Here is a 22481-nt window from a genome sequence, read left to right as displayed (position 1 = left end):
CAAAAAAAAAACATATTGACGATTCATAATAAATCTTATGACATTTACAAGTCAAGTTGTATTAGTCGTATTTCTTATGTATCACAACAGTCATATTTGCATTCAATCTAAAATATTTAAAGTATTTATGTAGATGCATTCATACCTTTTCAGACAGCTAATTTAGGACACATTCCTTCAAACAACAAGATAATATTCACTGCAGTATCCAGCAGCTTAAACCTTTGACATCTCAAGCCATATTTCTATTGTAAACACATTTAAATTAATTGATTAGTCTGTCTTAATGTCCATGATGCATCTGTTCCTGAATCCTTTCCAGAACTTACTGCATTCGGGGCAACTGCAGAAGGAGAAAGTAACAAAAAAAAATACACAAGATTAATTACAGCTATCAGAGAACTTTAATGAAATGAGAGACTTAAACACTGGCTTTGTTGAAATATGCTAACATACTAATCTTAATATATAACATACTCATTTTAATATGGCAGACATTAGTAATATCCTAGTAGTATTCTAGCTATTCTGAAGCCCATGTGGTAAATACCTACTCTTTCACTTAATGTTTTAAAAAATAGTAGTTAGTATGGTGTGAATGGTAAGTTAGTATCCATTCCAAACATGCACTGAATCCATTCTGAAGAGAATGAAGACATTGTATGGATCTAATTAAAAAACAAACCCGTATTACCTCTTCATCTTTCTCCCAAATAAGGCGCTCAGTCTCGCTGTCCACAGGCATCAGAGGCACTGTCTCTTAGCCGGTTACACAGACTGGATGAAACAAACAGTAACATAAACCACACAGGAAGGTCAGTGATGAAACATCATGATCATGAATAAGCACACCATTCATTTGCACTGCAGAATATAGTCTGATGTGATCATCATGTCAGTTCATCCTCTGACCTGCGTTTCCTCTCCCTGACCACCATGCGGGTCATATTCTGGATGCACTGAGTGCGGCAATTCTCGTAATGAGTTTCCCGTGTCACATCCTTCAGGTCTTGCATGTGTTCCTCAGCTTCAGGAAGTCGGAGCGAGCAGGGTTCTCCACTGCAAGAGTCGACTCATTTATTTGAATAGTTCTATACACAATACACATGGCTTCAAAACAGCTTTACAGAAAATCATGTTCATAATAGCAACGATACAAGCAATTAAGCAGTTGAGATATGCTATATACAGTGGTGTTTGTTTTCCCTTAATAATAAAAACCTTCATTTAAAAACTGCATGTTGTGTTCACTTGTGTTATCTTTTACTAATATTTAAATTTGTTTGATGATCTGAAACATTAAAGTGTGACAAACATGCAAAAAAATAAGAAAAGGTCTTGGCGGAATAGATCTGCTACGCTGCTGCTGCTGCAGACTTGCTACTGCCAACACATCCACAATGTGCTGCTGTGAGCATGTAAGAAATATTGCTGCTGCAAATATAACACATGAAATAACCCCCATATAGATATACATGAATCACCTCGTAGCAGATCTATACAGGTGGAGCTGGAGAAGGTGGAGGGTTTCTGAAGCAAGTTGCAACTGCTACTGCAAGCACTAATCATATATTTGAATGTTGAGCAGCGAGCTCATTGGCTACTGATACAGGAGAGAACCAATCAGCTGTGCCATGTGATGATGGCATCAGGTCAGATTGAGTTAAACCTATCGGACATACATTTTCAAACTGTACAGAGGGCTGGGCAATAATATAGTTACATTTTGATTTAATATATAGTACATATTACTTTGTGTGCTGTACAGTAGTGATGGGTACTTTCAAAACACTGCTTCATGAATCTTTGAAACCTTTATGAATTTTTTGTTTTGAATCATATCATACTACTCATATTTTACACATATCATACTACCAGTCACGTGATTTCAGTAAACAAGACACTTAAACAAAACACTAAACGGAAATGTTTCGACATTTCAGTGATTCACTGCTAGAGGTGAGCTCTGTGAACCCATGAATCGTACAAGATCACTGAGATTGCCCCATAGCGGCAAACCATTGAACTAGCGTCAATGGTAATATTTACCTGATTTCAGATCAGTTTTTATAAATTTGTAGACGTTTTAATGAGGCATTTAAATAATTAAAAGGAATAATAGTATAGTTAATAATCACTTATTGGCCCGTTTAGCTGTGTGTCATTCATTGAATAACCAAAACAAGCCCTGAAAATGGATAAAAGAACACATACAGACACTTAATATTTAATGGTAATTTAATGGGTGGTTAGTTAATTTGCTTTGCTTTCAATAAAACACTTGCAATGGGTTTGTAAAAGCTATTTTTATGTTTGGCTTGAGTTTTTGTTGCATTTACACAGTTTTGACCAGCAGGTGTCACCAGTGTGGTGTTTCGAACACTTCGAAATAGTGAATCATTTTGCAAAGCAATTGGTTCAGTTGATTCAAAGATTTGAAAAGCTTTGTTTCTCTCATCACTACTGTAGAGTATGTATGCTGATAAAGTGGGACGTACCTATATATGGAACTTTATATCCAGCTCCCTATATATCCAACGATAACTAAGCTACATTTTTGTTGCAAATAAAAAAACATGAATGTAATGTATGCAGATAAAGTAAAAAAAGATAATACAGTTTACATTTTGCATTTTACATAATCATAACTGAGGTTTGCTATATAAAATATTGCTTTACATGTGCATCCTGGATGTTTGCAGGTGAAGCAGGACATACTATATATCCAACTTCTAATATATCACTGGCTGATAATATAGTTGACACTTTTCACCAATATTACAATCAATCAGTTGAGATTTGCTATTTAGTACATATCGCTTTACATGAGTGGACTGTATGTATCCAGTAAGAGCATACAGTACAGATTGTTACTGTTTTTGCAGGGACACTTAATTCATCGCCTGTGTACAAATAAAAGATTATGTACAATAGTACATAATCGTCTACGATAGAGTCTAAGTACCTTCCACCACACCCCAGGGGTACTGACGGCCTCTGAAGCGCCTGCCTTCGCTTTCAACTTTGACATTACTGCCAATTACTGCAAAGGGAATGCTGTCCTGTAACAAAGAAGGAAATCCACATGTCAGTTTAGTCGGTGTTATGGTACGTTTGATGTAAATATAGAGCAGGGCAGGTCACCTTCCATTCCTGGTGTTGAAGTTTGAACTCCTCATCTTCATCTGAATCACATTCAGGAAACTGGTAGATGTTGATGTAGAATCTCTTAATCTCCTCACGAATCTAGAGAGAAAAAACAAACCCATGACGACTGTGATATTATATATATATATATATATATATATATACTTTTTATACACTGCATACACACCTTCATTTTCATTTTTCTGACTTCCAATGGAGTGAGACTATCTGCTTTGGCCAGCACAGGCACTATGTTGACCTTCTCATGTAGCATCTTCATGAACTCCACGTCCATCCATCTGAGACTGAGGAGAGAGGGGAAGAAAGAGTCACTCCCATAATTCCTGAGGTACATTTCCAAAACAAAATGCCACTGTCATTAAGTTTTTGATTAAAACCTCTAGTTTTATATTATCATTAAACTGATTTAATCTTAAAGGGGTCATATCTTATAGCAAGCATAATAAATGATAAGACACTTGTTCTTTGCTTTGTTTTATTTTATATAAGAAGGTGTAACATTAAAATATATTAAAATGTACATAAACACACACAAAACTCAAGTACATACGGAGGGAGGGGTTCTATCAGACCAATCACAGCGCTTGCGGTCCGCATAGAATTGAGGCGCTGTTAGATTTTTGGAGAGGTGCATGTCAGGCTACGGCTTAAAACCATGTCTACATTTGTGATCTGAGAAATTACAAACAACAAGCGCTACTCTACACTGCTCAAAATTCACGTTTGAATCATCAGTGGCAAATCCTTTAAATATGAAAACGTACTTACAGTCCGTGAGTCAGAACAGCCGGCATTGTAGTCTACTCTCCCAGGATCAGGAAACAGTCCTCCATAAAATGCGCTGCACACATCTGAATATTTGGTTTGAACTGTTCTGGAACAATGTTGTAAATTCAACTTAACCACTGGTTTCTAGTCACGTCCTCTTTTGGAAGGCCAAACAAAGTATTTTCGCTTTCGCAACGAAACACACAGTGACTTCTCAACATGGCGGCGGCGGTGGCAGCAACAATAAAGTTACGCCTTCTTTCTTTGTGTGAACATTTGGGCAGCGTTATGCAAATCTCAGTGACCTAGAGATGTGGGGGCGTGTTTGAACGAGGCGTTTTAGGAAGGCATGGATGAGTCTTAACTTTTATAAAGAATAGCTTGTAACACTTAAAAAGAATGTAAAAACTCTACAGTAAACTCGATCAGCTGTAAGTTAACATATTATATTAAAAAATACAAAACACATAGGTCTACATTCAATGTGAAAAAAACAATTATTTAGTAAAAAGTATGAATTGTGCTATCAATTATATGAATAAAATTATACAATTTCATGTGAAATCTAATATTTAACAAGAAAATAGGCATTTGCACAGATAGACCCCAAGTGGTGCTCAAGCAGCTGCCCTTTTGACCTCTGACTAGATAAGTGCCTTTTTGCTAGACATTATTTTATTTAATTTTTTACTTTTTATATAAATTTGGTCAGTGGCATCACTTCTGAACATGGCGGACAACTGAATTTAAATTCTAATAGACCTTAGTCGGGATTACATCGCATTTAGTGTTTGACAGGCATGAAATTGAAGCTGTGAGGAATAGAAGTACGGGCTGTTCAATGGATTGTACAGTGGTTTAACAATACCAATTATTCAGTCAACAAAACATCTTTCTGAAAAGAAAAAAAAAACTCCAGTTGACTAAAACTCAGTAAAATAGTTTTTAAAATTGTGAAAGTTTGTGATTTGATAATTAATATGGTTATTAAATACTGGAGCGAAGACCTATCACTGGAGGAACCCATCAGCAAACACTCTCAAGTTGATGATGGCTGGAGTGACAGCGTCTTGCAAGATTTAGTTGGTGATTTTTCTGAATGAAGTGCTGTTGTCCTCCATACTCTTAACGGTGCAAATTTAATTTCGACTCCTTCCAAACTTTAGTCCATGTTGTACCTGACTGTAGTGTTGACGTCCCCTGAGGTACAGTCTGTGCCACGTCCAATCCCTCCAGCTTTATTCTGTGCCTCGGATGACTATGATGGTTCTCTGATGGCAGTTTCTGCTTTAAAATGACTTTAATTTGCACTTTGTTTAAGGGTAGTTAATAAATAACATTAAAAAAAACTTAACATTCAGCAAAATTTCATTTAAATTTGTATTTATGAAAGAAAGTTCACTTAAATAGTTCTGTGTGACATGGATTTTTATTTTATTTTATTTTTTAAAGGTTTTGAAGTAAGTGCTGTCACCGATTGACAATAAATGTCAACACCTCTTATTTATCTTTTAACACATCAATTTGTGCTGTTATGAAGTAAGCATTCAAATTGTGTGAAGGAGGCTTTGGAACTGTTTATGCAGTGACTCATTTAGAAGATGACCTTCAAGTATCAATTTGTATTATAATGTTTATAAAGCTAATCGTTTTTGTCTATTTCTCTAATAATTTTGTCCTATTATTATAATAATTATTATACTTTTCTCACTCTTGCCTTAGCACTCTTAGTGTATCATATATTAACTATTTAGAGTACTTCATCAGCATTGTAAGTAGGATGTGCGCTATTTCTCCTTTCAGTCACTGTTTTAATTTCAAACATCTCGTATCAACATTAATCAGACTATATATGATTTTTCAATAGACAACTGCCATTTTTAACAGTTTGTCCAGAACTGGTTTAAATCCTTTTGTTTTTCAGCTTCATGACTGACAGGGATCCTGACCACTACATTACAACAGCAGCCCGTGATATGTAAGGAGTTAAATTGGATTGTCCTGCGGCAAATAGTGACCACTGAAGAGGATGTGGCACGGGTTATCATGCGCCAGGCAACATTCGCATTTCAATTCGCAAGTCAAATCTGATTCCAAACATCTCATATTAACATTAATCATAGACTATAATTGGTTTTTTCAATAGACAAACTGGTTTAAATCCTTCATCTAGCCATCATAACCGTCTTCTAGGTTGGCTTTTCCAAACCCCTTCCACTGGAGGTCACTCTGCAAATTCTTGCAAATCAAGGCAATTCAAAGATGGCTTGTCACAAGGTGAAATCTTGATTTCAAGTTGTTTTTTTTCTAAGATAAAATGTATATTATCATTCATTCATAAATATGAAGTTTTTGAGGAGTCATTATATGACATTTTAAAACAAGAACTAACCTTACCTTGACCTTAACTTTACATAAGCACATCGTATCTTATTTTAAGAAACACCCAAAGGCCAAAATATACTTAGCGTGTCTGGGTTCTGCTAACCTGTCAATATGTTACTACTGGATAAATTTGACAGTTTTTTTTCTCTATTTTGCCAAAGAAAATTGGCAGAGCACAAAGCAGAGCAGTTGTGTCTCTCAGAATGTGTTATGTCGTCTTTTCAGAGACAATAAATGACAATACATGTGCATTTCACAGTAAAGCATTGATTTTTTCCTAAGTAAAAATAAGAGTACCCTAATTTAAAGTTAAGCAGTAAAAAGAGGCTGATTGTATTTTAGTTACATAGTTTATATTTTTATTTTTTGTCTTACCCCAAATAAATTTATGGGCCTAAATATAAAACATTTTGTTAGACACCTCAAAGCAATTTAAATAATTCAAACATTCGATAGGGTCGTGGCTCTGTCTTTAAGTAAACTTTTTAAAATGGTACATTTTTTCTTTTTCTTCAGTAAGCCCATTCATTGCCTCTTCCATTTTGAGGTTTCAGAGAGACACACATTGTCCTCATCTGACATCTAGCTGAAAAATCCTTACACATTCTCCTATTGGTAAAAAAATTAAAAAATAATAATTATTATTAACAAGGTCATGAAATTTTCTCAGTGCTAAAGGATAAATAAGTTGCCTTTTTTATACCGAGAATGGGTTCCTGCACAGGCAATTTATACGATAGTTCTCATACAACACATAGTGGGTTGTATGTATCAGGTCCTGCATGTGTGTGCGGACCAACATGTTCCTCAGATGCACAAAATCACTGTGAGATGGATTCTCAGCTGTTAGGGAGAGAGAGAAAAAAGTGATGTTTAAAGAGCTCTTTACATACAGCATACCAATCATAAATGACCTCTGTGCTATATTCAATTAATAGAAAGATAAAAAAATTGGTCTCTCTCGCTGTATGGGAAAGAGCAATGTTAGAGCAACTTCTCATCTTGTGTTTGACAGAAGAGCAGTCATACAGATTGGAAACAACATGATGACGACAGACACAATGACATAATTTTTATTTTTGAGTCACCTATTCCTGTTAAAAATATTTAAGCTCTTTATATTTTAACATCTTAAATGTTATCTTAAATATAAATTAGGGATGCACGATATTGGATTTTTGCCGATATCTGATATGCCGATAATTTTCAACTCATTTTGGCCGATAGCCGATATATCATTATTTTTAATTTTGGTTAGTTTTTAACAGGAACTTATGTGTTACAATGAAATAAAAAATAATACAGTTATTTTATAATGACAGTACATTGAAGATTTGAAAATAACTATAAATAAACTATATATTAATCACTGCATTTTTTTTTTCAGAAAGATGCAGTGGTAACCTTAACATTTCATTTTATGATGTAACATTTGTAAATGGTCTAAAGCAAAAGAGTTGTAAAAATTCTGAAAATCTTTTAGAGCTTTTTTTTTTTTTTTAAATATAACATATTACACATAAATAAATGAATAAATCAGTAGGTATATACAAAATTATTTAATTTAAGTGTCATGTTTGTAATTTTTTTTTGTTCATGTACCTGTAAGCTATAGCTTCTGACCTTTAAATCAAAACATACTCATGATTTTATGGCCTCAATTACTGCTTTATTTAATCAGAAACACAGTCTAAATATTATTTGTGTATTTTGCTTTCATTTTATTAGAAGTAGGCCAACAGCGACCCCTACAGAATTAAAACTGCTTACTGAGCAGGCATTAGGACCCGGGGGAGGCTGCTGCGGCTGCCGCTGCACGTGGTATTACTGTTTACTCTATCATACACCTAACGCGTCATTCTGTATGTGCATTCTCAGTTTAAATGCACCATTCAGGCAAAACTTTGCTTCAAGAATGAGCCCCACTGCTGATGTGATCTAATCGGACTGTTGATGTGATCTAATCGCTAGCACACTCTAAGCACATGTGAGTTAATGTATTCCTCTTATCGGCAAGACATATCGGCATTATTTTTCATATCGGGCCTATGCCGATATTTACATTTAAAGCCATTATCAGCCGATTCCGATATTGGTCCAATAATATCGTGCATCCCTAGTATAAATGTAACTTCTCATGGTGTAAGTAAACATACCTTCTACAATGCCCCATGGATAGACACGGGCTCGAACTCTCCTGCCGTTTCTCTCTACTACTGTATTACTCCCAATAACAGCAAGGGGTATACTTCTCTATAAGAGGACATGGAAACATTTTAGAGTTGTCACAGAAGTTTTATAAATATTAACAAACAGGCAACAAGATAAATCTTTGTAAAAAATAAAATAAGATAAAAATAAATGAGTAAATAAAAAGTGCACGTATTTATATTGAATGTGCACTTGTACGCTACTTAAAATTTTAAAAGTATATTTATAAAAACTGTACTTGTAAATAATATAATACCAATTAAATAAATGGACAGTACACTTTCATAACTGTTTTTAACACATGTAAATACACTTTTAAATAGTTCACTTCATAATAATGTCAAATTAAAAGTTTTACTCTAAAGAACATTTTAAATAATTATTTTTCGATAATCAGCTATTGTGCTTTAAAGTACAATCATTTTTATGTAGACTAATATACTAAAGCACATGTAAAGTATTGATTATTTTAACTGTAGTGTGTAATATGATATTACATTAAAAGTTAAAGGAGGGGTGACGAATGTTTTATAAACAAGGCCCAGTTCGACGCTGGATTTGCACAACGTTTGATTCTGAAAGATGGAGCGGTCCCAGCGATAAAAGACCCCGGTCATGATTCAGAACTGCGGGTGGTAAGTCAAACTGCATCAAATTTCTGTATTTTGTTGGCAGTCGGCGCGCAAGTGCTCTTGACTCTTTAGCTCCGCCCACAGTGCACCTCCGGGAGCTCGACTGTTTTCAGAGAATAGTAAAGCTGTATCTTTCTTTTGTAAATATGATCAAACTAAAGACTCTTTGGAGATATGAAGGATGCAGTACTCCTCTATAGGTACTCGAGATTAAAATGAGATTGAGCGAAACTGTGTGTGTCCCCTTTACTATATATTAAATTTACTTAATGTACTTTTCATCATTACAAATGTGTAATTAACAAATATATTTAAATACATGACATACAAGTTTCAATAAAATGGCATTAGTTTACTATAAATGCTTCGGTATTAATTTTAAATTAGTGCATTTGACAGTACTTTGATTCTTTTGGGTACTTTTTTGGGGAAAGAATATGTGTCATTACAACTTTTAAGAAGCAAAACAAAATCTGCGACTCTTTTCTAAAAGAAACTAATAATCAGTACTCTGTGACCTGTAGTCCTGACCTTTAACTCTAGAGTCTGCTGCTTGAACAGATCTCCATTATCCGGGTCACACTCTGGGACCTGGAAGATCCTGATTTTGAATTTGTCAATTTCAGTCAAAATCTATGGAGACAAATGCAATTTGTTTAGATAGCTCATCTGGTGGTTTTTGTTGACAGTCCCATGTTCTCAAAAATATCGACATGATACACTTTAGAAACATCTATCACTGTATGTGAGCTTACTCAGACTTTCAGTACACGCGCCTTCTCACCTTTGCCTTCATATTGCAGGTCTCTTTTGGAGTGAGGCTGTCTGCTTTAGCCAGCACAGGCACAATGTTGACCTTCTGATCCAGGGCTTTCATAAAGTTCACATCAATTGGTTTGAGACTGAGACAGCACAAAGGAAATTTGTTAATTGAACATGGTCTCTATTTTCATGGTTACTAAAATCCTGGGATAGAAATAAACACAAAACCACCTGTGCCGAGAAGAGGTCTTACCCATGGCCATGAGGCGAAATGAAGTACAGACAGCAGTGCACTCTGTTGTCTGTTATGTTTTTACGGTTCAGCCCGATCTCATTTCTGCGGTACTTCTCCATCTCCTGATCTACATAATGAACTGCGGCCTTCCAGCTGCAAGAAAAACCATGTGTAAATACCTTTTTGCATTTTTTATATTTCCTATTTACAAGCGGCCACCCAAGTTATGTGATTAAATTTCATAATTCTAAAACAGCTTTTTAAACATGTCAAAATATTGAATGAAGTGCTCAATAACCAGTGCTGTTATTCTGAAATTCTTCTTTTTTGACCATGCAAAAAAAAATTGCTAACCATACTTCTGAATTTGGGAGAAAACCCCCTCTCAAGCAACTAGACAATGTATGAAACAAATAACTATGCAAGTTACTAAACTGGTGATGTATAGCTACTTTTCTACATTGTTTACGCTTTGATTTGAATGAAAACAACGTATCTGCGTGACGCAGCTGACACAGAATAGCATACGCTGTTTACGTTAAGTGGAGACTCTCCAAAATGGCACCAGGGTGACGCGGAGGAGACGAATTGTTGAATAAAGTCGTTATTTTTGTTTTCTTTGCGTACAAAAAGTATTCTCGTAGCTTCGCAAAATTACGGTTGAACCCCTGATGTCACATGGATTATTTTACCGATCTCCTTGCTACGTTTCTGGACCTTGATCGTGGTAATTGCATTGCTGTCTATGGGAGGGTCAGAGAGCTCTCAGAATTCATCAAAAATATCTTAATTTGTGTTCCGAAGATAAACGGAGGTCTTACGGGTTTAGAACGACATGAGGGTGAGTAATTAATGACAGAATTTTCATTTTTGGGTGAACTATCCCTTTAATGGTACTTTTAGAGTAATAAACAAATTTTAGTGTGTTACGGTTTTATTTTAAATGGAGAGGTTGCCTCATGGAATGCCTGGCTGGGAGCACAGGATGAGCTGTATTTCACAAAAAATATCACAAAACCATCTTTTATTGGACAGTTTTACAGGGAAATAAATTAGTAATAAAACTCTTTGCTGTTGCATGATATATCTTGACCACTATGTCAGTATAAGTTCAAGACCACTGTCATGGAACATAAACAAAAAATGACTGAGTACTCATGTAAAACTTAAAGTACCTTTCATGATTATTAAGGGAATCTCCAAAACCAGGGGTGTCGATAACAGTGAGTCTTAGATTTACTCCCTCTTCAACAATGTCTAAAGTGCTTTTCGTTATTGATACTGTCCGAGCTATCTTCTCTGTGAAAGAGATATTAATACATTTCACAATCTAATCTTCTCTGCAGTTCAGTACACTACTTTTATAAGTAGTACTGTATATAAATGTTGTTCATTAATGTTAGGTTTACCTGAAACATCAGGCATGCATCTGTCCATATAGAGGTTTGTGAGGAAAAGGCTGTTGACAAGAGTGGATTTGCCTAAGCCAGACTCACCTAAATATACAAATGATATATTTTATGATTATATACAGTCCAGGAAAAAAATACGTTTTAAAATACATTAAAGCAGAAAACAGTTGTTTTAAAGTGTAATATTATTTCACAATGTTACTGTTTTATTTATTTTTAAAATAACTGCCTTGATGGGCATAAGAGACTTCTTTTAAAAAATGGCAGTGTGTGTATTTATGTTATATGTTTCTTACCAACAACCATCAGATTGAACACAAATCCCTTTTTCACTGCTTTCTGTTGGACTTGGTTTGGCAACGTCACAATGCCAACATATTTCTGGGAGGGACAGTAAAAAATAATCTGGTTTGTGTACAGTATATCACATCATATATCTTTTTAAAGCGTAATGATATTACTGTTTTTTTTATCAAATAAATGCATCCTTTGTAAACATGAGAGACTTCATCACACTTTGGCCACTGAAGGTCCAGGTGGGCAGCATGTTACACTACCTCTAAAAAGCCAGGAGGGTCAAAGCTGCCCCCTGGACTCTTGGGTCTAAGAGGTGATTTGTCATCAGCGGGATGAGTCTTATCTTCAGCCAGAGAAGAGGATGAGCCGAATATGTGAGACGAACGGATACTTTCATCTTTGTCCTCTGCTTCAATGGAGTCACAAAGAGAAGTGTCAGGATCCCTGAGGAGACTCTCCGTTCCAGAATCATTCAGAGCTATGGAAAACTAGCAAAAAAAGCATAATGTGACTGAATGTGATGATTGGCAGCTTGTGTAAACTGAATATGAACTTTTTTCTAAACCTTTTTGAAAACTATTTATGAAACATAAAACCTACCTCCCCTACTATGGCAGATATTCATGAAAATATGATGTGGCGTGGGAAATAGACAAAAATGAATAACAATTAATTTTAGAAAGTAATTTCATTGACAACACCAACTGTATATAGCACACATATTTGTGCTACAACAGCAATTTACTGCTAAGAATAAATAATAATGTTCACCAACATAAAAATTGACAGATGTTACCTTGAAAGTCAATGTCCTCAATCTGTAAACCTATAGTGGATGTTAGATATTGTAAATATTTAATAGATGCTGTTAAGACTTTAGACTTTTGTTTTGTGAGAGACCCTAGTGATGGATGTTTAAATAGTATTTTCCTTTAACGTTCGCTTAATACATTAATTTGACTTAATACCCAACATATAGGCTACAGTGTATCACTACATCAGAGAACGAATTCAGGCTAATATAAACATTTATATTCATATTTGACTTAATTTCTGGGCCTTCTGGGAACCGTAAGGTGGTTTAAATATAGTAATTACTCTTAGGATTAGTTAAGGTCATTGAGTTTCAACCCAGTATCCAAATGTTTGCTCATTTAGATACCAGATATGTCGTTGCTTCGAGCTATGAAAATGTCCTGGATCCTCGGTTAAATGAGTGAAACTAACCGTTATTACATAGCGTAAGTTTATTGATATTAATAAATACTCACTGTGCAAATCCATTATGCTCCTCAACTGTTGAGAAATAGTAGTTTTGCCTAGACAAATGAGTAAAGCGATGACCTCTCGTCAACCAGCACATTCATCGTTACAATTACGGTTGAAAAAATACAACAAGAGTTTATCAACTGTAAAATATCCAACGGACAGTGGTAAACGTGTAAAATAATAGTAAATCTATGAAAATGGTATTATTTCCTACTTGTTAAAGGGGATCTGTTTCGGTGACTGAACTAAACCGTTAAACTGGCTCAAATGAAATCAAATGAAAACGTGACATTTATTCGTTCCGTCAGGTGGAGCTTTCACCTGAGTTTCACAGTATAACACAAAATTAGGCATACATGAATGTAAAATAATAGCCTGATATCAACAAAAAAAGTCTACAATCGTACACAGAGACATAAACAAAAAGACAATTACAACAGATAACAGATCCGCTAGAAATATTACGCTACTCATACATTTTATGAAGCATTTTAGCTTACATTTATAATACTCTTTATTCTCTTGAACAATCTTATTAGCAACTTTGTGTCTGAGACCAGTACAAATAGTACAAAATGATTGCAGCAGACTGTACTACCGGAAAAAAAAAATTATACATAATTAACATAATGCCTACATAATGTCTTTGTATTACATAGCAAAACATGAACATTAAAAATTAAGGAAAAAAGTCAAGGTCACTGCAAAAATGGCTCAGAAAAGTATTTAACTACATTCATACATTTTTAAGCGGGGCCACTGTAATAGTCTGAGGATTTGATGACCTGGGGTCAGTTGCATAACCTTAGCCTCTGTGTTAAGATTGTGTCTTAAGAACTAGTCTGACCAACTAGCAGTTAGCAAAGGGTAATGAGTCTTATTTCTGTCAGGACCACTATTGTCAAAGATGACTGACAATTAGAATACAGTTTGGATTGGCGGTATGGTTCTGTTCTGGGCAAGAACTCCCTGCACATCCATGCAGCCTAGCATGGATAAGAGCAGGGAGAGCAGCAATAACCCCTCAGGGTAAACAGAACAGAACCAACATAAACGTATTGCAGATATCATAAAGTTTCAAAATTGAATGTAACATTTAAGAAATTAGTCTGATTCAATGAGCATCAGAAGGCTGAATCCTGACTGACGAGAGGAGGAGTTGGGGATGGAGGAGGGTAATTAGCTATTGAGCAATGCGAAAGCTGGTGATAATACTGAAGGACCTTATATATGAGTGCTGTGATAGGTGTCGCATTCCTAACGTGGCCTGCCAGAACTGACGCTACGCTTGATTTTTCTGATTCAAAATAAATAAAAAAAATCTAGGTTTTAATGTAACAGACTTTAAATTTTTTTTAGCAACGTTCAGACTAACTTGTAAGACTAGTCTTTTATGCAACTGCCCACAGATCACATGAAGTCTCAGCTTCTGCCTAAGGCTGAATTCTCCATCTGTTTCGAAGGAATTCCATAAGTTTGTTTTGACTGGCTGTGGTTCTCCCAAAACGCTTGGCAGATTTGATCTAGTTCTGACATCAGAGGAAGTCTAATCTCCATGTGCATCATTAGATTCTCCAGCCACTCCTCTAATTTAGCAAAACTGGGACTATAGAAAAAATAGGGAGAAAAGGCCACGTTTCAGCATATGAGATTTTGTTTATGGTAAGGTTATGTAGATGACAAATGTAAATGACAGTCACCGTTTTTCAGCCTCCAAGGCACAACAAAGAACCGCAATGGGAAAGAAAGCCGCAGGGCAATCTTTTGACCAGTAGCGCTCCAAATATTCATTCACATTCAGTCCAAACTCCTGTGTGCGAGGGAGGTCATCCGGATCAGCATATACTCTTCCGATAATCTGCCATGAGGATGGAATATACATATACTGTATGTTCAATTATATTTATATCAAAATTTGGACTAAAGATAGAGAAATATGTAAGTTCACCTCACAAACAACAATCCCAAATGAGAAAATATCAACATGTTCATCGTAGATTTTTCCTGCGGGTGAGAAATAACATGTAAAAAAAAAAAAAATCACAAAACTGAAAAAATGGTCAATCTTTTGATTGTTATATCATATGGCTCACCTTGGATCATTTCTGGTGCCATCCAATAGGGGTTGCCCACCACCGTATACCGTTTTTTACGACCAAGCTTGTTCAGTTTGGACACTTGTCCAGGAGAGGAGCTCTTTTCTTCCTTTACAAGCTGGGCCAAACCAAAGTCTGCAACTACCACTGTTTGGTTCTGTGAGGAAAAACAGTACTGTCACACAATTCAGTTCAGTTGGAGACATGCTCTACGTTTAGAAGTACTGAGATGTATTCTGACCTCTCGGACAAAGCAGTTGTGCGAGTTCAGATCCCGATGAATGACATTCATTGAATGTAGGTAAGCCTGGGTTGGACAGAGAAAATACATGTATTTGGATGCTAAATAGCTTCAGATTCATATTCTTTGTCAAAACATGTCTTTGTATTAAAGAATTAAGCAAGAGTGTGGAGATCTGATGTAAAGATTTCCATCTTTTCTTGCATTGTTGGATTGCGCTTCATTACGTACCATTCCAGTGGCAATGTCCTTGGCATAGCTCACTCTAAGTTTCCAAGGGTGATCCTTGTCATAAATTATGACAAAAAATTAGTTTATTAACACAGAACCATAACAGCATGCTTTTCGACAAGAATCTATGGACTATATACAGTAAGGAAAAAAACAAACCATTTTCTGAATGGTGTCCCTCAGTGTTCCTCCTTGCACATACTCAGAGATCAGGTTCAGTCGTTTGTCTTTGTAGAGAATGCCGATAAACTTTAAGACATTAGGATGTTCTAGGCATCTCATTACTTTGACCTGGAGCCAAAAATGTTTCGATTAGCAAACAATCCATTTGCTCTTTAGTGGTCTGAGAAAGAAAAAACTACAACAGACCTCTTTCCGGAATGTCTTCTCAGTCTCTTCATCGAATTGAAGAAGTTCCTTAATCACCATGACCTCACCTGTTTCCGAATGCGTCACCTGACAACCCAAAGGAAGCAGTTAATTCCTTCATTCTGTCAGTCTGTGATCTCAAGTGATACTCAATGTGATCATTCAGACATATTGCTTTACCTTTATGGCTTGTCCAAAACAACCTTTTCCCAAAACTTCCCCATATATTAGGTCAGAGGGTCGGAAGATACGTTGTGTTTTGTCAGTGGGGTCAAAACGCAGAGACTCTGATCGATTAATGTCTCTTCTATGGGAAAGAAGTGCAGCGTGCCGTTGCGAGCACGGAGCTTTATCAATACTGCAGCTGCGCCTACAGAGGCAGACAAATAGAAATGAATAATGTTAGTAAGAGCATGACAGAAATATGACCTTTTTAATTATTTGGTGCTTTTTTTATTATCTTACTAAACCAGTAAGTATAACTAAACCAGTTTTATGTTTATGTATAACATTTGACACCTACAACAAACCTGTATGCAGGTTCTTAAAAATGACTTTCTGACTTTTGATCAAATAACATTTTATACATTTTCTTAATTTTAGTCCTGTTATCCAGTAAAAACCTCTAAAAAATCAGCTTACAGAACATGAAAAGATTTCAAGACTTGCTTCCAAATAACATTCTTGAATTAATATATGTGACTCTGGACCACAAAACCAGTCTTAAGTCGCTGGGGTATATTTGTAGCAATAGCCAACAATACATTTTATGGGTCAAAATTATCGATTTTTCTTTTATGCCAAAAATCATTAGGCTATTAAGTAAAGATCATGTTCCATGAAGATATTTTGTACATTTCCTACCATACATATATCAAACCTTAATTTTGGATTAGTAATGTGCATTGCTAAGGACTTCATTCGGACAACTTTAAGGTGATTTTCTCAATATTTAGATTTTTGAGCACCCTCAGATTCCAGATTTTCAAATAGTTGTATCTCGGCCAAATATTGTCCTATCCTAACAAACCATACATCGTTGGAAAGCTTATTTATCAGCTTTCAGGTGATGTATAAATCTCAATTTAAAAAAACTGACCCTTATGACTGGTTTTGTGGTCCAGGGTTACATATGTTCATGGTCTATTGGCAAAATGTCTTTTTTTTTCTTGTTTTAAGTATACATCTTTAAAACAAATTACCACAGGAATTAATACATTAATTTATTTAATGTGCATTCTCTAAAAAAAAATTAGCCTTTTTTTGCCTCTCAAAAAAATGAATGTTGCTTAGATGTTTAGATATGTTTTACCTAAAACAAGAAAAAATTACTTTGTTTGCAGTGTAGTATTACATGTAATAAAGTCTAATAGTGCCATAATTCTTACAGAATATTTCTGGATCTAGGGCTTATTCGACTGTTCCAGGGAAGGGGAAAGAAACCTAGTTTTCCAGGCTGGTCCAGTTCTTCTCCCAGTAGGCCAGATAAGTCTTCATGTTTTGCGAGTTCTTTAGGATCATGTTCAATTGTGATTTGTAACCAGTGCTCTGTATCATGAATCACCAGATCCATCTGTTAAAAAAGCCGAAATATAAAGGGTAATAGGTGAAATGAGATGTGTCGTCCAAATGATTGTTCTCTAATCTGAGATAAAGGACTGACCTCATTGAGTGGAATGTTCTGGACAGAAATTCCATTGATCTCAAGAATCCTGTCTCCAACATGGATCAAAGGCTTAACTTCAGGGCTCAGGTTGTGCATGTCCAGTCTGAATTTTTTTATATCAATATTAATTGAATGCTATCATTAATTTAACAATTTATTTAATAAAATCATGTTTAGTGGCCCTATATTTTTGCTCAGGTGTAACTGTGTCTAAACTGACAACTTACTGAGATACAGTGATCAAAGGGCCTGCGTCCTTCTGCTCCACTGTGAAGGATAAACCTCGCCTGCTTTCTGCAGAAGGAGGAAATGACATCGATGTCACTGTGTGAGAAAGCCGTGAACATTTTGCTGCTGAGTGTTGCATTGACACCTTCTGGTATCCACACTGTCCGCTATGAGAGAAGAAGAAGAGAACTCATTAACTGAGGTACTTTCCCATCAAAATGCTTAGCAATTAGCAAGTAGTGCATGTTTTGACAAAACCAACCAGTATAAATTGGCATAATCCACTAGAGTGAAAGAATCGCCATCTCCAATAACCATGCCACAGCTTTCACAGAGAAAACACTCGGGATGGTATTTATGCTTCCCAGCCACCTGCAGAGATGGAAGGAAGAGGCAAAGTTATTTTCAAGTACAGTTTATCTTGAATTCAGCTGAAACAGTAAGGGAGGAGTTGAGGTGGGACAGGGTGGATGACATCATTCTACAGAAGTGAAGCAGCACAATGGAAGGAAGCAAGATTGTGAGTGGGAGGGGTCGCCTGCCCTCAGGTCACAGCAGGAAATACTGACAAAACACCAAAACCTCCAAGTTAACCTTTTCAAGATAAGAGAGATCAAATTACTGTAACCGTTTAGTGAGTGAATTGTTGTTTGATTGTGCAGTTTACTAAAGGAATGCATGTATGAATCCACTAGGTTCTCGCCCAGTGTTTCAGTATCTTTAAAAAAAATGAAATGTCACATGTTGTTGTAGTAAACGCTCTGTTGCTTTCAGGACAACACATTCTTCACAAAAGTCTTGTTAGTGTAAGTGCTTAGCGGCACTCAAAGATGGCAATGCTGCTTTCTATGCATTATTTACAGCAGCTGATAATTGCTGCAATGGGCGATTTTAAAATTCTATCCAATTTTAAAATTTAAAAATGTTTAATTTCTAAAAAATTTAAAATATCAAACTAAAATCAGTCATTTTAAATGCTATAAGTCAATTTAAGCATCACAACAAAAAGGCGTATTCTTTTTGAGATTTGCTGAAGATTACATTTATAACAGTGTAATCAATGTTTTTAAAGTTTAAGTTTAATTGAGCAGTAAATGACAACAAATGTAAACAGAAATGTAAAAATAGAAGAAATGAGCATGCACATATAAATATCCAATATTGGCCAATGCAGATAAAATCTATAATCAAGGCTACACTTTAAAGGGGTCATATGATGCTTCTAAAAAGAACATTATTTTGTCGGCGTTATGCAAATCTTCCCACATAGTGAGGTAAACATGTGGGGGCGTGTTCGAACGAGCCGTTTTAGGTAGGCGTGGTTGACTCTTAACTTTTATAAAGAATATCTCTTTGGATTTGAGACTTTAGTCTTTGCAACTTTACAGATCTTCTTTATGCACCAAGAGCTTGTAACACTCCAAAGAGAAAGGAAAAAATGAAATTGCATCATATGACCCCTTTAAATTGTATTTTTTTTAAGTTTACTTAAATAGAACACATTATTAGAGCATGTTTTTCAGGAAACTTCTTTTTCAGTCTTTCACCTTCAAAATGTAATGTTAAATTCAATGTGTATACTTACTGGTTTTTTTTTTTTATTAGATGTGAAATTAGCTAAAATTAAATCCTAAACCCTTTTTCTTTCAGTCTATGTGGTACCAAAATATTGAGCATCAAGTTTGTTTTACTAAGCTAATATTTCTCCTTCATTTTTAATGTTATGAACTGATTTGTCAATGTTGTGTTCTTACCATAATGAGACCGGTGGTGATAGACTCTGAGCAGCCGTGGCATTGCTCCCCAAATCGTGACCAGTAATCTTTCTTACAGAAGAATTGTCCATCTCTTTCATAGTACCAGTGAGAAAGAACCAAATTACATACACAACACCTAACAGAGAGAGAGAGAGATAGGAAAACTTGTATATTTATGTACTTATTTATTGCATATTTCACAAAACTTAAAAGGGTGTTGCATTAAAGTTTTGTGCTAAATCAGATCACTTGAATAAATGTACTATCAGATCAGATTATTAACTACTGTTAGAGTAAGATTCAGCTGAAGTGACTATAAAATGCTAGAGCCAGGGGCGTTTTCTTTCTTGCTGCATCTGATCAGGATGCCTGTCATGTGTTCCACAGCTGGCGGTTATCTGCTTTTTTCCTTTCATTCAATAAAACACAGCCGTTTCACGGAAACACATGCACATTATACACACAAACACACTCATGTACACACGCACACACACACACGTAAGCACACACACCATGTAGTTTTAAACACTAGCAAACAAAGAGCAGAAAAGCAGAATAACAAGAAAGTGTTGTTTAATTCTATGGTTGACAGGGGTGTAAAGTACAGTATTTTACTTCATAAGTATTATTTTGGAAAATCTGAGCTTTACTTGAGTGTTATTGAAACTTGCACTTTTACTCAGATTACATTTCCTAAAATAATACTTTTTACTCATTACAGCAACATATAGACGTTAGTCCTTTCCAGGACTTCATTAACCGTTTCCCGTATTAAAAAATAACGAAATGGATGGATAACTTAAATGAATAAATAAATATCACCTAACAAAGCAATCCATCTGCACAAATTGTATTTTCTGAATGAAATTGTAACGATTGAGGCGTTGTGACAACGAAGTGGGGATCCAATAGCAGGCTTTAAAGTACAGTATTTTACTTCATAAGTATTATTTTGGAAAATCTGAGCTTTACTTGAGTGTTATTGAAACTTGCACTTTTACTCAGATTACATTTCCTAAAATAATACTTTTTACTCATTACAGCAACATATAGACGTTAGTCCTTTCCAGGACTTCATTAACCGTTTCCCGTATTAAAAAATAACGAAATGGATGGATAACTTAAATGAATAAATAAATATCACCTAACAAAGCAATCCATCTGCACAAATTTTATTTTCTGAATGAAATTGTAACGATTGAGGCGTTGTGACAACGAAGTGGGGATCCAATAGCAGACTTTATTAAAAAGAGCGTAGTCAGGACAGGCAGGGTCAGATACCAGCAAACAGTAACATCCAAGGCACAGACAAAAGAGTAATCCAACAAGACAGGCAATGATCAGGGCAGGCAGCAGTCAATCAAAAACAAGGTAACAGTCCAAGGAACAAAACACGAGAAAGGCAAAACTTAGGAACATGGAAACTAGAAAACACAGAAGGGCTAAACATTCAATCACCAGCCATGACAGAGAGGGTGTGTGCTATTCTTATAGGCCTACTAATGTGAGACAGCTGTGAACTGATGATGAGATCAGATGAGAGACAGGTGATGCACTTGATGAGTCCGGGCAAAGGATTATGGGAAATGGAGTCCTGAGTGAATGGCAAGGTACAGAATGGAGTGCCCTCTAGAGGAGCTCATGGGCACTCCAGCTGGAGATCATGACAGAAATCAATTTCAGTGTAAAATCTGTCAAAGCATAATTTGAGCAGTGTTTTGTCTAGATACTTGAGAATTGAATATGAATACATTAAGATAAGTACAATTTCAGTATACTTTATACGCCTCTAGGCCAGATTAAATATGCTTTTGCACATTTCATCCACTAGTCTGATAATAACTCTATAACAGACAGGATTCAGTACAATCTCATATATCATTCTTTGTATAAATTTGCCTGTTATTGTAATGAACACATCTAAATGCCAATGTAATCATAGTCCTGCATCACTTTGGTAAACCAGATTCTCAGTAGAGAAGTGGGAGTGCACAGAACTGGTGTGAAACAAACAAAGTCTGAATTCTCTTTCTGTGTTTACATAAACACAAACACAATTCTGCTTATGTTGACTATTTCAAAGCGGTCTCAACCCAGCTCACAAGACCACACATTTCTACACTTCTAGAGGAAATAGTAAAGTATAAGTTCGAATTTAACAAAGTTCTAGAATTACGTTATCTCATGACAATCTGAAAGTAGACTGTTGACAAAGAAGTTCCTGTTTTTGTTTTACTAGAAATGTAACGTTACCGCATGTACCACCATCACTAAAAACCACAACTGTGAGCCTTTTTCCAAGAAATGAAGGAAAAGAAAGAAATAAGACATTGAAACTTAAGAGAAAACGTAAACTAGTAAACAAAACAAGTCCAATTTGACTTACCTTGCCTTCCCTCCTCTCCGGCAATACAGGTCCTGACAAGAATTGAGCATAGCAGCAGTAGTAAAGCTCTGCTAGTTTTCTTACTGTCCTCCACTCATTTCAGGGGTGGAGTGAAGTGGGAGGAGAGGACAAAACTGTTACAAACACCCTCAAATAGTTTTTATTTCATATCAGCATATGCTGCTGCTTCCTGCCAAGTGTCTGAAGAGAGACACAGATCCCTCCCACTCCTCCTAACTTTAGCCCACCTTCTTCTGCTTTAGTCTGTAGCAGAAAGAATGCATACTGTCAGAGGATATAGAGTTAACCGACCAGTGTCACTTGCTGATAGCCCTCATGAACTACATGACGGGGCAGAGACGTGCATT

The 22481-nt window shown here is 35.7% G+C and overlaps 1 protein-coding gene and 1 pseudogene across 1 annotated transcript; both read right to left on the bottom strand.

Annotated features, from left to right (window-relative positions):
* Positions 1-211: 211 nt before the first annotated feature.
* Positions 212-13154, bottom strand: LOC107675179 (septin-5-like; annotated as a pseudogene).
* Positions 13155-14307: 1153 nt separating this feature from the next.
* Positions 14308-22350, bottom strand: LOC107675197 (LIM domain kinase 1-like). The gene is made up of 15 exons (XM_016469458.1): positions 22114-22350; positions 19725-19863; positions 18233-18342; positions 17970-18137; positions 17740-17845; positions 17465-17649; positions 16257-16446; positions 16077-16163; positions 15867-15998; positions 15708-15761; positions 15477-15542; positions 15233-15392; positions 15088-15143; positions 14840-14997; positions 14308-14745 (listed from the first exon to the last, which is right to left on the bottom strand). The coding sequence occupies exons 1-15, from the start codon at positions 22161-22163 to the stop codon at positions 14562-14564; spliced, it is 1845 nt and encodes a 614-aa protein (XP_016324944.1). The 5' UTR covers positions 22164-22350; the 3' UTR covers positions 14308-14561.
* Between the last annotated feature and the right edge of the window lie 131 nt (positions 22351-22481).

The sequence above is a fragment of the Sinocyclocheilus anshuiensis genome, unplaced genomic scaffold, assembly GCF_001515605.1.
Source record: "Sinocyclocheilus anshuiensis isolate Anshui unplaced genomic scaffold, SAMN03320099.WGS_v1.1 scaffold1487, whole genome shotgun sequence".
Classification (NCBI taxonomy): domain Eukaryota; kingdom Metazoa; phylum Chordata; class Actinopteri; order Cypriniformes; family Cyprinidae; genus Sinocyclocheilus; species Sinocyclocheilus anshuiensis.
This window is presented reverse-complemented; position numbering and strand designations above follow the sequence as displayed.

Excerpts from the sequence above, each read along its gene's own strand:
- LOC107675197 (XM_016469458.1), bottom strand. The coding sequence starts at position 22,163 with ATGCTCAATTCTTGTCAGGACCTGTATTGCCGGAGAGGAGGGAAGGCA. Across the intron at positions 15,762-15,866 it reads GGGACACCATTCAGAAAATG|GATCACCCTTGGAAACTTAG; the intron begins GTTTGTTTTTTT and ends ATTTATGACAAG. Across the intron at positions 15,144-15,232 it reads GGCACCAGAAATGATCCAAG|GAAAAATCTACGATGAACAT; the intron begins GTGAGCCATATG and ends TCTCACCCGCAG.